General features: G+C 52.0%; 6 protein-coding genes across 6 annotated transcripts; 3 read left to right on the top strand and 3 right to left on the bottom strand.

Moving 5' to 3' along the window:
* Window positions 1–466: 466 nt before the first annotated feature.
* On the top strand, window positions 467–1,999 carry J4E78_005460 (uncharacterized protein; the record flags this gene model as incomplete). The annotated part of the gene is made up of 3 exons (XM_049366080.1): window positions 467–683; window positions 742–1,449; window positions 1,530–1,999. 3 exons carry the CDS (start codon window positions 467–469, stop codon window positions 1,997–1,999), a joined length of 1,395 nt encoding a protein of 464 aa, XP_049221806.1.
* Window positions 2,000–5,554: 3,555 nt separating this feature from the next.
* On the bottom strand, window positions 5,555–6,418 carry J4E78_005459 (uncharacterized protein; the record flags this gene model as incomplete). The annotated part of the gene is made up of 1 exon (XM_049366079.1): window positions 5,555–6,418. One exon carries the CDS (start codon window positions 6,416–6,418, stop codon window positions 5,555–5,557), a length of 864 nt encoding a protein of 287 aa, XP_049221805.1.
* Window positions 6,419–7,757: 1,339 nt separating this feature from the next.
* J4E78_005458 (uncharacterized protein) lies at window positions 7,758–8,671 on the top strand (the record flags this gene model as incomplete). Its single annotated transcript, XM_049366078.1, has 3 exons — window positions 7,758–7,935; window positions 8,173–8,463; window positions 8,526–8,671. 3 exons carry the CDS (start codon window positions 7,758–7,760, stop codon window positions 8,669–8,671), a joined length of 615 nt encoding a protein of 204 aa, XP_049221804.1.
* Window positions 8,672–8,814: 143 nt separating this feature from the next.
* Window positions 8,815–10,108, bottom strand: J4E78_005457 (uncharacterized protein; the record flags this gene model as incomplete). Its single annotated transcript, XM_049366077.1, has 2 exons — window positions 8,815–9,767; window positions 10,048–10,108. 2 exons carry the CDS (start codon window positions 10,106–10,108, stop codon window positions 8,815–8,817), a joined length of 1,014 nt encoding a protein of 337 aa, XP_049221803.1.
* Window positions 10,109–10,824: 716 nt separating this feature from the next.
* J4E78_005456 (uncharacterized protein) lies at window positions 10,825–12,126 on the bottom strand (the record flags this gene model as incomplete). Its single annotated transcript, XM_049366076.1, has 1 exon — window positions 10,825–12,126. The coding sequence occupies one exon, from the start codon at window positions 12,124–12,126 to the stop codon at window positions 10,825–10,827; it is 1,302 nt and encodes a 433-aa protein (XP_049221802.1).
* A 1,146-nt stretch (window positions 12,127–13,272) lies between these two features.
* On the top strand, window positions 13,273–15,082 carry J4E78_005455 (uncharacterized protein; the record flags this gene model as incomplete). The annotated part of the gene is made up of 2 exons (XM_049366075.1): window positions 13,273–13,725; window positions 13,925–15,082. The coding sequence occupies 2 exons, from the start codon at window positions 13,273–13,275 to the stop codon at window positions 15,080–15,082; spliced, it is 1,611 nt and encodes a 536-aa protein (XP_049221801.1).
* Between the last annotated feature and the right edge of the window lie 43 nt (window positions 15,083–15,125).

Here is a 15,125-nt window from a genome sequence, read left to right as displayed (position 1 = left end):
AAATGTGTGAGCAGCCACATGATCGGTGACCGTATTCCCAAAAAAGATTAGGCTGATGGTTGCTGACCACACCTGTGGAAGTGGCTTTACTATGTCGCTTCGAGTGTATATATGGACATTTGCATCGGCCAGCGATGGAAGGTGCGAAGTCCAACCTCAAGTTCGAGATACAGCCACAGTCGACATGGGCTACTCTGCACCGAACATGCAGCTGCCAGACGCAGCGACCATCCTCCAGTCCGTTAACGCTACGATAGGTCATACAGCCTATTCGTTCCCTACTTCTGGATATCAAGTCTTCCTGTCTGTACTTCGCACCCTCCTTATACTTCTGTTTCTCTTTGTTACATACCATTGCTTTCACTACTTCACATGCGAACTTCCGCCGTTTGGCTCCGGTCTCAAAGCTCTCCCGGGTCCGCGCTCAACACTCCCTTACTTAGGTCGCGTTCACGATGTCGACCGCATGCAGGCTTGGACCTCAATGCACAAGTTCAGCAAGCAGTATGGCGGGCTGTTCGCATGTACACTTGGGGGCGAAACGCACATCTGGGTCGCAAGAGAAGATGTTGCGCAAGACTTGATGGTCAAGAATGCTGAGCTGAGTTCGGCGAGGGCAGATATTGGCTCTTTCCCAGGGGTGACAGAGGACTTTTTGTACTTGCCTCTGCTCGGGTACACAGGTATGTCTGCCATTACCAAGACTCTGATATGAGTTTGTCACTGACGTCCGACTTACAGATCACTTCCACCGTCAAAAACGATTCGCAAACACAATGATGACCCGCGCAGCTAAGAACCAATACTACGGTCACATCCAGCATGAGATGAAGCGCTTCATGCACGAGCTCTCCCGAAAGCCAGAAGACTTCTTCACTCTTACCCATCTCTTCTGCGCTAGAATCAGCTCTCGCCTCGCGTATGGCACCGCCGATCGTTCAATAGAGCACATGATCAACGCCGGCGCCTTCATCTCCCAACTTGGCCCTTCTGGGCCCATACCTAATCTCATGCCGTTCCTAAGATACTTCCCTGAGTGGATGGCGCCGGGTCAGCGCGGAGTGCGAGAACGTCGAGAAAAGGAAGCAGCGCTGTGGAAGGACGCATTCGATCTGGCAAAAGCATCCAAAGATAAGGCAATTTACACCACCGCAAGCTTGGCTACCAAAGCCATTGGCTCCGATACCGACCTTCTCTTCGCTGACGAGGAGGAGGCCAAGGCTGCAGTTGGCATGCTCTGCACTGTCGCGATCTATACTATTGGCGGACCGGCGACGCTATTCGTCATGGCTATGATTTTGCATCCAGAATGGCAAGACAAAGTGCGTCAGCAGATTGATAAGGTAGTTGGAAAGGATGAGATGGTGGACTTTAAGCATAATCCGCAGTTGCCAATTTTGAGGGCAGCTATCAAGGAATGTGTGAGATGGAAGAGTACTGTTCCACTCGGTAAGTTCCTTCTTTCCTCTGCATCCTAAATTGTTGATCTGTACCAAGTTCCATATAGCATAAAGCTGACCAGTGATCAGGCGTCCCTCGCCTACTCTCGAAGAACTACACCCACTCCGGCTACCACTTCCCCCGCGGCGCCGTCGTCCACGTCCTCGACATCGCCATGTCTCAAAATCCCACAACCTACTCCTCTTCCCCTCCCTCCGTCTACGACCCCTCCCGCTGGCTCGACCCCTCGTCCCCCAATTTCAAGTCTCCACTTACCGAACATCCACGCTTGAAGGGTTATCATATCTTTGGGAGGGGCAAGAGAGTGTGTCCCGGCCAGGATCTTGCGGAGGCGGAGCTGTTGGTCTTTTGTGGGAATTTGGTCAAGAATTTCGAGCTTGGGAAGAAAGATGGAGTAGAGATTGGGCCGGACCAATGGACACCGCATGTCATCGGGGGACCGTTGCCGTTTCCCTGCGAGATCAAGGCGAGAGACTGTGAGAGGGCAGGAGTGGTTGGCAAGTGGTGGGAAGATGTTAAAGGGCAGATGGAGGTGTGAAGACGTTTTCTGTGTTGGAAGCGGATACGCGTGCTGTTCTTTCGACATACCATACAATCTTACCATACCCCATGATTCAACCAGTGACAATGCCCCACGTTAACCAAGTGTCAATCGTCTTCTTTCTCTCCAGCAGCCTCTCCTCTTCGCTCTCGTGGTCGCATGCTCCAACTCCTCTCCTCTCCTTTGATTCTGCTGTCTCCCTTAGTAGGGTGCTGCCACCATCACTCGAAAGCTCATATGAACGAAACTCCGCGTTCGACCATCCAGTGGCTAGTCATGGATGATCAGCAATCGTGAAAATGATGTAGCGATCAAGGGACTGCAAACCTTGTGCGCTCAACGAGCCCTTCCAGTCATCGGTCAGGAAGTGTAGGAAGCAGCCATGCGAGACCACAACAACGTTGTTCTCCGTTCTGTCTCGAAGCCATCGCCGCGCGCTTTCGGCTCTAGCGAGAAGTGAAGCACTCGTGAGCGATGCGTCGGTCTGCCATACTTGGTAAGCCTACCCTGTACTGATACTTTTTGGGATGCTGGATCAAGATTTGATGGTCCATCTGCCTACTTTCACTTGCCAGCCCTCTTCTACGAGGCCGAGATCCGCTGCGGTATTTTCAAACTCTTTCTGAAGAACTTCGACATCGCTGCCAGTGTCGCAAGGCAAGTTGCTCGCCTCTTGCAACGAGGGCAAGACCAGGACCTGGATACCCCGTGACACTTCTGGCTCGAATCCTAATAACGCGGTGTGAATTGTTCGTCGTAGGGGTGAAGTGAGTACGAGCTCAACTTCGGCGTGGTACGGAAACGTTGCTGCAAGTTCGTGGCATTGGCGCTCGCCATACGGGGTGAGCGATGGATCTGGAACGTTGTGGTTGCTGTAAGACAGATTGTGAACACCTTGCGCGTGCCTGACACAATGAATGATACGCGCCACTATGCGCAGGACAGTCGAATCAGTTTTTCGCGCAATGTTGTTTTAATGGCGCGCACTCACTCGCACACCAAAGTCGCGTGGTTGCAGAATTGATGCGACGAGGGCTGAGCGAGAGATGATGCGCAGCTGCCTGATCGGTGGGCGAGTGTGCAGCGGGGCTGTGCTGTCCCCCCATATCGTCTCAGCCGCACCGCGCTCCCACCTGAGTACTTTCCTTCATCTCAATCTCGCCCGCACAAACTATCTTCGAGTCTTGGTGCGAAGAAACACCGAAATGGAGGGTTCTAAGCCGCCTGCCAAATGTCGCAAAATCACACCGATTGCAGGTCACAGGCCAGTAACCAGAGCCAGCCTTGCACGCGCCCAACAAGATAACTCCACACTACCCGCCTACGTTTATCGAGCACTCAAGAAAAAAGACGAGATACGCATCTTCAGAGTCGAGAAAATAGGAGCGAATGAATGGCAGTATAGCATCGAACACACAACATTAGCCGATGCACCACCCTTCGAAACCGTCTCGTATGTCTGGGGACCGGATACGCGCCGCAACATCCTACGTCTGCGAGATGATCGGACGATACGCATCAACGACAACCTTGCCCAAGCCCTTCCTTATCTTTCGGCAGAATGCAAGACTGGATATCTGTGGATCGACCAAATCAGCATCAATCAGTCTAGTACCCAAGAGCGCAATCATCAAGTCAAGATGATGGGTGATATCTATAAGAAGGGTGAAAGAGTTATTGTTTGGTTAGGTACTGGACTGAATCCTAGCAAAGCAGTAATCGCTCTCATTGAGACGATGTGCTCCTTACTTGAACTACGAGAGGATCTAGTCCTTACCACAGCAAAGGTTGAAGATGAGTTGCTCAAGCTGTGCCCTACAGACTTCTGGGCAATTCTTCGACTTCTTGATAGCGAATGGTTTTCCCGTGGATGGGTCTTTCAGGAGATCGTACTCTCAAAGCACGCGGCATTCCTGCTCGGAGATATCGTCGTACCTCTCTTGGCACTTGTCTGGATATCCAGAGTATGTGCTAACTCTCGGATACGTGCCAATGCACATCATTGCCAAATGAACTCTTCCGAACCGAGTCATGTAAGAACTCAGCCAAGTTTCAATCTTGACGAGGTGTCGACACATAGCTACCGAACCCTTTCCATGATGCATCACAGCTGGTATACTATCTCTCGTGGTGTGCCCACAATGGATTTGCCTTTCATGCGGAAATTGTCAAAAGTTAGCCCACTTTTGCACACAACAGATCCGAAAGATTCCGTGTACGCATTCTTAGGCTTGCAAAATATAGATACTTCTCATAGGCTAGTCGGTATACCGGCATTCGGGCCGACTCAACATGGAGGCATTCAGGCTGATTACAATTCAACTTACGAAGAGTGTCTTACCAACACTGCGCTATCATTCATTCGGGATACGAATACCTTGGATATCTTGTTACATTGCAAACGAAAAACTGGACCGTACCCACCCAAGCATTTGCCTTCTTGGGTCCCTGAGTGGAGAGCAGCGATCTCAGCACCGCTTCTTGTGCAGAAGAGGCTTCCAGGATTTGCTCTCTACCCGTGTCACGAACTCGTTCCAACACAAGATCCCAACGAATTACACGTCAGAGGCGCATGTCTCGATACAATAAGCACATGTTTTGCGCCCGAATATCGGTTTCGCGCCACTGCCTGGTACGAAGAGAATCTTGAACAATATCTCGCGCTCGATAAACGGTGGGATTCTGTACAGGGATACACAGTTTGCTCCCGCGAGCGTCTTTTGGATGTCCTTTTGACTCGACCCTACCGCCCTGATATCAATTTCAAGAAGTTCCATGGCACTTCGAACGACTACAGCACTATGGACCTCTTGAAAGAATACGACGAATATCGCGACACGCATGATAAGACCCATAGGGTAGAAGAGAGCAAGAATTTGCACGCATTACGTTATCTTACATATTCTCTCAATAACAGACAGCTCTTCTTGACAAAAGGTGGGCACTTAGGTCATGTTGAACAACCATCCGAAGGCGACAAGATATGTTCTCTAAAAGGATTCTCACATCTTATCGTATTAAGACCTTGTGGAAATGAACGTTTCACTGTAGTGGGAACTTGTCATGTGGAAGAGCAACTTGTGGATGTGGACCGGCTCATGACGAGAGCCAGTAAATCCGCGGATTCATTTTGGGGAACACACGAGGCTGAAGAGTTCATATTAGTGTAATGCGATAAACAAAAACCCACTAGGGCCAGCTTCAAAGTTCCTCGTATCTATTTCCATCCATATATTGTCACGCTGCACTGCAATCATGTTAATAGCTGGTTAGAAAAAGATATCCTTTGAAAACCTCATTCAAGTAAAGGACTAAACGCTGCAATGCCTACGTAAATGTCGGGCTACTTAGTCAGCAGAATTCCATCTTAATACACGCTGCAAACCTATTGACTTTCCCCTGCAGAAGGTGCGAAGGTATGTTACAACACGAGCTGAGAGCGTTTTCCAGGACAAAAAGTTTATCATTCTATAAAAGTCATTACATTAATCTCAGTCCACCCATTTCATGATATCTATCATTTCCGTCTCATTAATCGTACATTAAAACCATCTAGTAGTAAGTGTAAACAGGCGACGCAGGAAGAGTGCCAAAGTCACCAGAGCCGAAGGGGCTGCTAGGAGAAACCTTTCCGCCATTGACATCAGAAACGCCGAACCAAGCAAGCTCATTGCACTTGCTGACAGTGATAACAGCGAACGCGGGTGCGGGCTGCGCGGCGTATCCCCAAGACACGGTCAGATCAGTACCGCACGACTGGTTTGACCAGCTCTCGGTAGCAGCGTTGGAGCCCGGCATGCGGATGACAGTGCAGTGTTCGGTCTTGCCGTCTGCGGTGACGTCAAAATTGTAGTCGCAGCCGGAGTTGCCGTCGATGCAGTAACGGATCAAGTTCGAGACGGTCCATGTCTTGCCCTCAACGGGCTTGGGGCTGGAGTTTGGTGTTCCGGTTACCGCAGGGCAAGGGGCAGCAGTTGGTGTAGGAACAGCGGCTGGTTGAGATCCAGCGGATGGTGTCGGGCATGATCCTGGGTGGGCAGGGTTGCAACCTCCGGGAATGCCAGAGATGGATGAGAAAGTGGCAGCTGGGGCAGAGGTTGGTGTGGGGCACGATCCGGGGTGAGCTGGGTTGCAGCCGCCGGGGATACCGGAGATGGAAGAGAAGGCCGCTGCTGAAGTTGCTGTTGAGGTCGTCTTTGGGAGGAGAGCGATTTGAGATGAGCACCACTCGCGGATGCGGGCGGCGTCCTCACCGTAGCAAGCGGTCCGGTCGCATGAGCAGATGACTTCAGCAGTTCCTGCGGCGACGCACGAGTCGTAGGCGATTGTGCATTTGTCCTCGCGCATGCGGAGAGTGGGAGATGCTGATGCAGCGGATGCTAAGATCAACGCGATGGCGGCAGATTTGGCGAGCATGTTGGCGAGAATGTCTTTTGGGTCTTGAGTGAAGTGGAAATATATAGCGTGTGTTGAGGAGATGCTGGTAGTTGTTGTTGGCTGTTGATGGATGATGAGGATGCAAACAACTGGACATGCGATGGCTGGACTATATATTCTTCAAGTACATGGCCACCACGATGTCATCCTAACTGTCGGTAGTAATAGAGTGTGATCGGATATACGGAGGAGGAACAGCTGATCACGTCCTTGCTTAGCCCTGGTGCCATGTTGTGGCTCTCGTGAGGCTCCCGGAGAGGCGAGAGACGCCTCATTGGCTCGCGAGCGGGACTTCTACGACGTTCGGCTCTTGTTGCGCCGCAATACGAGGCTCAGTCGCATGATATGACGATATTGCGCTTAACACGAGCGACGTTTCCTGGTTCCAGGGTCGTTTTCGATAGTTCGGATGCATCCCGGCGAGGCTTGATGGGCAGCTAACGACTAGTCGCTCCATTATTAGCAGCCAACTTTGGAATAGCACCTGTCAGCCGAGCTTGACGAAGCTTGAAAGGTGATCGCTTCGGCTGTCATCCGAGCAGCGGTGACAAAATAGGACCAAATTGTCAGGTATCCCTACATCTGGTATCGTTTTTGGAAGTTACGCACTGTACACCCGGGTAGTCCCATGTGCCGAATACGATGTGGCTGGGAGATTTGTGAGTTTGTGACGTGGTTTTCGGCTAGCCGATCGTCTCCATGAAAACAAATCCCCGCGTCCGGACACTCCGCTTCCAGACCATCACGAACAGCGCTTCGTGGTTGTTGCATGCCTCGGCGGCCACGGAGAGCGAGGCTGAGCTGGCACAGTCGGTGTGTGTTAGTGGTTGTCCAGATCCTAGTCGCCAAAGGCAAGTTCTACTAAGCTTTGCGCGACAATGGCATTGAGTTTCGTGCGCTTTTATCTTTGGCCGAAATCTCGTCGCAACTTCTCGTCTCTGTATTTCCTGCTATAATTGATGGACTCAAAGTTCGTGAAACGGTGCTGCAAGCAAACCATCGGCGACAAAGAATTCAGCGCATGTGTTGGAAACAAGACGCGATGATTTTACAAGGAGTCGTTCCGTTTCGCAACGACGTGATGTGGTGCGATTGAACAAGAGAAAAACAGCCAGAGCTCCTTCCGGACAGCCTCACGCTCATGGCAGTCGCACTGTGTCGCATCGGTACTAGCGCCACCATTAGCGCAACGCCATGCCGCTCCCGTCACCCGCAATCGTCATCACCAAGACCAAGGGATGACCATAGACGGCAAACAACGCGCTGCCAACCGCCATAGACACTCGAGATAGACCCACCATTATATGCAAAGCGTTACATGATGGCTGCCGCTGCTCCCGAGCCCGCCGACGTGACCGGCGCACGTAAACTGCCCACAGCCGAGGAGTTGTCGGAAGCGCTCAAAGTTGATGTGTACGATCGCGAAGGCAAGACAAAGACGTTGGGCGAACTGGTCAAAGGCCAGAGGACTGTATTGGTGTTCACTCGGCATTTCTGTGAGTGCTGTTCAATCGCAGGGTTCATGTGCTACTACACTTGCATCATCTCGATCAGAAGGGTAGTGGAAGACCAGGATACGTGAAGGATTCTAACATCGACAGGGTGTTTGAACTGCCAAGCGTACGTCCGCTGCATTAGCGAGTCTATACCGCCCTCGAACCTCCCTTCCAATACTCAGAGTAAGCATTAACTGTGCGGAGTCATTACACATGTATCTAACAGATAGTGTTCAGTTCTCATCATAGGATGCGGCTCCTACCAGCCCATCGACACCTATGCTGCCAACACTTCGTCCAAATACCCCATCTACACTGATCCAAGCCTTCAGCTGCACAAACTCTTCCAGTTCAAGTCCAACCTAGCTGAAGGCAAAGCCGGTGATGAACAGCGAGACTACATGCGCAACGCGGGCAGCACGATGTCCAGGATTTTTGGTGGCATCAAGGGCGCGTTGGGAAACCTGCAACATGTGAACTCTGTGGGACCAAAGGCACTAAATGGTGGTGAGGTGGTTCTATCGGCTGGTAAGTAGTCGGCCGTTGCCCATTCCTTTCGCGGTGGCAGTGCTAACGGAAGTGACATATAGATGGTGAATGCGAGTACATGTACCGCATGCAGAACACGGTTGATCACACCAACATCTCAGAGCTTGCGAAGCTGGTTGGAGCTGAGTATACCCCAGTGAGCAGCGAAGAGGGTAAAGAGCAGGCTGGCAATGGCCCAACGTCGTAGTTCTCTACAGTTCACATGTGCGCGGTGTTTCCAGGAGTTGCTTTAGTCGAAATTTCACAAAGTCCAACACGTTTTCTAATCATCTGATGCGTTCATGAGGATCGTTGTACTGAATCAATTTGTTGACATCATTAGTAGCCTAACTATCCGCGTAGCACAGCTAAGGTCTCTTCAGTGTTCTTGGGCGTGATCCATCCATGATCGAATCGATCCTTCGCATCGAAATATTCGAGTCTCATTGCATCCTCCTCGATTAGCCATTCCAAAGCCTCAAGCGGGGTTTCACCCGCATCATTCCTCGCATCACGCAACTCAGGCCAGCGGGCTACCATACAAGCTGCACTTTGGTACATCCCACTGAGAGCAACAATGTGCAGGAGATTTCCACCTGAAGAGTGTAGGACAACCCCAGAGATCTCCTCCGCGCTCATCTCACTATATTTAGTATCGAGCTTTTCGCGGAACAAGTGGTCTGGAGATCCAAGGGCGTCGACGACAACATTCATGAAGTCCTCGGTACCTTTGGATGGCTGTAGAGGCGCAGGATCGAAATCATCTGCTGCGGATAGGCGATGGCACGGATGACTGGCGTCGCTCGACAAGGCGAAGAATTTCGTGTTGCCCACACGTCGGAAGCCGAGATCACGGAATCGTTGTTCTTGATCATCGTGAAATGTGCAAGGAGTCGACCCCTTTGCAGTGCTTTCCCATGTATTGACAAACGCATATACAGGCTTCTTGAAGTGATCTGAGAATCCTTCCAGTACCTTTCGCATGATGCGTGCGCTCCCACCGTGGCATCGAGCGGCATGATTTGTCGTGGTACCGTTGAGTAGAAGGAGAAGACCAGTGTCTAGCTCCGAACCCCAGATGCCAGACCCTTTCTTGACGATGTGCTCTTTGTATTCCTCTCTCAAGTGACCGTGGCAATTGAATAGCTTGAAAGCGAGTTCTTTGATCGGGCCCGGGGTGGCGAAATGATTTATCTGGCGATAAAAGTCGGACATTTGAGTGCGGTCGATGAGATACCCAGGCTGGAGATCGAAGTCAACGCTCGTTGGCCCGTTGCGAATGAACTTTAACCAATCTTCTACTCCTAAAAATGGTGTTAGCGAGTGCTTGTATCGATGTTTGGTGTTGTGATTTGTGATAGAAGCTCGTAAATTACGAGAAAATACCAACACCAGATCGTCAACAACGATTTGAACGAAACATTCAAAAATCCCAGTTTCGTGTAGTACTGCAGTCCTATTCCACTCAACACAATTATAGATGTGTTATACTCATTGATGCAGCCCCTACACTTCGCTCCCCGCGTTTCTACATGTTGTGGTTGCTCCACGTCGTCGCTGCAAAAGTTGAACGAGCGAACTTACCGATGACATCGTATCCAGCGCAGGACGTAACTTGATAAGAAGCGGAGTAGGTTTGAGACATTTCGCACAATCTGCTTCGTCGGATAGTGAAGTATTGAGGTTTCCAGATGATGGGTGGGCAAAAGGTTGGAGTGAAGAAGTAGGGTGAAGAAAGAGGCAGCGACGGGAGAAGAAGCAGGTAAACCCTTATCGACCCCGCACAAATGAGGTTAACTAACAGCGTCTAGATCCATACTGCGACGTGTCAATCTCGGCACTTCTGCGCGTTCAGTCAGGCCATGAGTGACGCTTCAGCGGCACGGCGTCAAGCAAGATTAGACCTGGGGTCGGTCCACACATAATTCCGGTACACCAAGATGTGATCGACTATTCTTTAGAACCTTTCTTAGCCCACGAAAGCCTGCGTTAACGAGCAAGCTATCACTTCCACCTCACGGTTCACCACCAACGAGCAGCCAAGACTGGCCAATCACCAAAATCCCAGCCCCAATAAATGCACAGCTAGTATTTAGTCGACTTTACTTCTCAACTAATTCGAACAGTAGTACATTTCAGTATGCATGACTTTGATTCCATCATGCCAAATGACTTTCACGCCTGCGTCCCGGACAAGTGGTTTGATGGAAGACATGACGAGATCCCAACAAGTGTGCACATCACAAGAACAATCAAAAGCTGTGTTGAGTTGATTGGAACAAAATGCATTGACAAATTCATGGGTATATCTCTATCTAACATATCAGTAATCTATAGGAAATCATTACTCAAGTCCCGCATCTATATCTCCAGCCCACCAGCAAACGGATCTCTCGCATCACCCCTCATCTTCGCAACCTCTTCATGCTCCCTCCTTAGCGCCCTCCAGTCGAACTTCTCAAACGCAAAACTCCACGTCTTCTCTGCCACACTCAACATCCACTTGCTCATCGGACCAACATCGTCACCGTGAAAGCTCTTCCTTCCCACATGCTGGACCAGACTGGGTGTGACTGCATATCTCAGCTCGTTGCGTTCGTTGGCAAAGTCCTCTGTTATGACGTCCATGTATCCGAGATGGCGTTCTTTGAAGTATTCGACCAGTTCGCCGGCTTTGACGTTGGGAAAGACGAAGGCTTGACTGCAGCAGGCGAAGCGCGGCATCTCGTGGACGCCGACGGCCATAGGCTGGACGGTGATGCGGCCGAGGCCGAAGTATATGAGGATGAGGAGGGCGAGGGTGGTGTACATGGCGAAGAAGGTGCGGCGGGTCATGAGGGCGAGGGTGAGTTTGGTGGTGGGTTGTGCGAAGCGGAGGAAGAGGATGACGACCGTGGGCACGAGGGCCACGTAGACTGAGTTCTTCAAGTACGTCTTCCACTCCTCGGCGTTCCAGCCGAGAAACTCTTCGGTGTAGAAGAGGCGTAGGTAGAGGAAGTCGGGTTTCGCGCGCTGTAAGGCGGCTTGTTGCTCGGCTTCGTGGATGGCGCCGAGGGTACGGTGGTACCAGCCGTCCATGGCTACGGTGTCGTCTTCGAAAAGAGCAACATAGGGTGTATATTGTTCCGTACATTTGTTCAACAGGTATTGGTAGTCGAACAAACCCTTCTCGATATAGTTGTTTCGTGCCTCCATTATCCGAATGTACTGCATGCGGTCGTAGCCGTATCCGTAGGTCAATACCTCGTCGGCAAGACCAGATAGCCACTCCTCGTTGTACGCAGGGTGTGCCCCGGGGTTCGAGTGGGGTATGAAGACGATGAGGTATATCTCCTGTCGCTCTTCAGGCGTAAGTCCTTCAAGTAGCGAGCCCACAGCATCCGGCAGATACTGAGCACCGTCGCGCTGGTAAGAAGATATGCCCACACATAGTTTCCGCTGCTTCTCGGGGCCGGCCTTGGTTACGTTTGCGGGGTTGTAGGACTCGACGAAGGACTCGGCCTGCTGGCGTCTGACGGCGGAGTAGCGGGGAGCATAGCCTTTGCGTGGGTTGAAGAAGATGGAGGTAGGATCGCGTGCGGATATCGAGTTGATAGTGTAGAAGAAGCTAACAGCGACGAAGACGGCGATGCCTATGACCAGGCGGGAAGGCGAGAAATGCATAATGTGCGACTAGACTGTAAACGAGTGTGAAAATGCTCCAAGGGTATTATCGCATCGCTAATCGAAGGGTGGAAGTGGAAACGAAAGCAACGCCGGAAGGCAGGTCATGTCATCGTCAGTGGCAGCGTCGTGGTTGACAAACAAGAAAAGGTGGAGGGAGAAAAAAAGATAGGAGCGACGACGCGCGCTCAAGATGAGGCGGGCTTGAGCGGCCTGAGCTGAGCTCCACCAAAACGGCGGATCTTGCCTTACGAGGATCTGCCGTAGCTGACCAGTGACCAGTAACCAGTAACCAGGAAGATAAAATTAGCAGACCAGCATGCGCGTGGGTCGGTGCTTGGTACTCAGGGCGATGACGGGGCGCGCAAGATTGCCATGCCTGTAGTCGCGATCACGAGAAATGAAGCCCATTAATGCCGAGTCAATAGGGGGAATCCGGGATCAAAAAATATGGAAGACTCCATGCCACTCGGTGGTTTCGGCGGTATCAGCGAATGAGGCCGTGAGCGACAACCACGGTGTCAGCTTCTGCTCTTCGTTTGTGAGGATAGGAGAAGGAGAGAGATAAAAGGGTGAGGAGCGACGGTCCAGACAGAACTATGTGCTTCCCGCGTGTTTAGCGTGACTGTTGACAGTGACAGCGACTTGACAGACGGTGGCAACTCCGCCTCCCCCGTGCCAATTTGGAGAAGTCTCCAAGGCTGGCTACACCGTACGGTTGGTTTTGCAATCATCACGATTAGATTGCCGAGGGCCTATATGATCGCTCGGTTCCTTCCCACCATCTAGCATACGGGACGAACGTTCCTTCCGACAGTTAACGGGTCAAAATCAATAGTCGCTCCAACACGTGCGCAGGCGTGTTGGCGCGCGCCACAACCGAAGTGGCGCGATGACGAGCCCGGAACATGGCCGCATCTGATGGCATCTGCGCATGCATCGCATTGAGTCACCATCCTATCGTCGCTGCTTTATCAACATTCTTGCAGGGCTTGTCGCACTCAGCCCTTTCTTTGATCCAGTCATAGCTGTTTGACTCACCTGCCTTGATCCCCGCTTACCCTGGAATCACTCATATAGCGTACCAGTACCAGCACCAGGCAGCTTCCGGCTCCACGCGCAGCAGCAGCAACCGTCGTCGGTGCCATGCCCAAGAAGCACACGCCCTCGTACACAACAGCAAAACCGTCTTACGTTCACCCTTCGCTACAGAGTTCGCGCTCCCCCGCATCCTCGTCCTCGTCGTCTGAACCCCAAACCGTCAACCAGCGCATCCAGCAGCTGCGTCGCGAACAAGCTCCGAGAGCAACGCCCGAACAGCGCGATGAGCTCACTTCGGTAGTAAGCAGTCGTACCGTCCCGCCAGAGCTGCGGCGCATCCTGCACATACCCGAAGTTAATGCTCCCAAACCAAAGGCGAATACACGCACGCGGAGGGTCATGGGTGGTGTGAGACCCCCACCAGGCCCCGCGGCGCCTTCAAGCTGGTTGCAGACGAGTCGGCATGCGCCAGCGTACATGAGAAAGAAGAAGGCAGAGTCAGAGAAGGGCGCCGTGAGGTTTGCCACGCTGGCTAGGGTCACAAATGACGAATTGAAGGTATGATGCTCCCCAGAGCGTCACCTCAATCGATGGGAAATTGAACACCGTGGAGCCCTCATTGGCGTAGAAGAATCCATTCTTGGAGGTGTAGCGTCAACGTAGGCTCCTGGGTGTTCAGTTTCTTCGTCGTGGGAGGTGGCGTGCTAGCACATCTGGTCTTCCAGGCTTAACAATTCAGGCTTCTTACTCATGACAGCGCCTACCACCGCCGCGAAGCCTCGTCCACCAATGTCTCCGGACATTTGCGCAACATTGGGAAGAGCTCTCCGAGTACGAACAACACTACATTCCTTCGCTACCGATATCCCTGAAAGAAGCGCTACTGAGCTATCTCACACTATACGGTCAGGGAGGTTTGGATTTCAAGTCGCTCAAGATCCTGTTCCAGGATGAAGAGGGGACTGGCACAGCGGGGTGGGACGAAGTCCAATTCCTTGATCTCAGCGGACTGCTGAGCGAACGCTTCAAGATCACCGATCTTGGAAAATGCGTCAAGCGTCCCATATCCAGTGCTATAACGACTGTAGACGTCGCTTCGCTCCGCCTAACGGACGACGTCGCCGACTCCTGGGAAGAGGAAATACAAGAAAGTCCAACGGCACCCTTGGTACCAGCAATGAAGCTCCAAACGCCCTACTTCAGCAACCTGAGCCGGCTTTCCCTTGCGAAACCTGGGCAATGGGCTTCATGGCCTGACTTACTGCGTATCTCGCCCAACCTCAACAAGATCACACACCTTTCGCTCGCGCACTGGCCACGGCCTTCGATGACACCAAACGCAAACACCACATCTATGATCTCAAAGCACACGAGCGTATCACTGGGCGGGTCGCACTTCTACTCCGACCTCGACGACGACTGGCACGAAGCCACCAACATCCTCCGCCGATTCTCAAAAGACACATACTCGCTACAATGGCTCGACCTAGAAGGCTGCAACTGGCTCAAAGCCCTCACATCGCACCCCGGTCGCACGCCAACAGACATAAACGGAAATACAGAAGAATGGAGCACGCAGAACGGCATTCCAGGACCAGATTGGAATGATGCGTGGCGGCGCATAACATATATCAACTTTTTCCAAGGTTGGATCCCAAGCGATAATCAGAGTCTGCAGAATATGCCCGCAGGTATCGTACCTGTGCAATTACTTCGCTGGCTCAGAGACAACAGGGACAAAGAAGCCTGGCGTTTGAACCCAAACGAGACGGGCCATGCGGTGGCGGAGTGGGTGAACAGAGAGAAAGTGGCCAGGCTGGTAGGGATGGAAATCCAGGGCGTGCGCAAACGAGGAGAAGGTGCCTGGTGTCGGATTGACTTTGGATGGGGAGGCTCCGATGAGAAAGCTGTATGAGCACCTCATTCACGGGAAATGCCAAACACCTGGAGCCTGCATT

Source organism: Alternaria triticimaculans (assembly GCF_023758025.1).
Source record: "Alternaria triticimaculans strain BMP 0046 chromosome Unknown scaffold_7, whole genome shotgun sequence".
NCBI lineage: Eukaryota > Fungi > Ascomycota > Dothideomycetes > Pleosporales > Pleosporaceae > Alternaria > Alternaria triticimaculans.
This window is presented reverse-complemented; position numbering and strand designations above follow the sequence as displayed.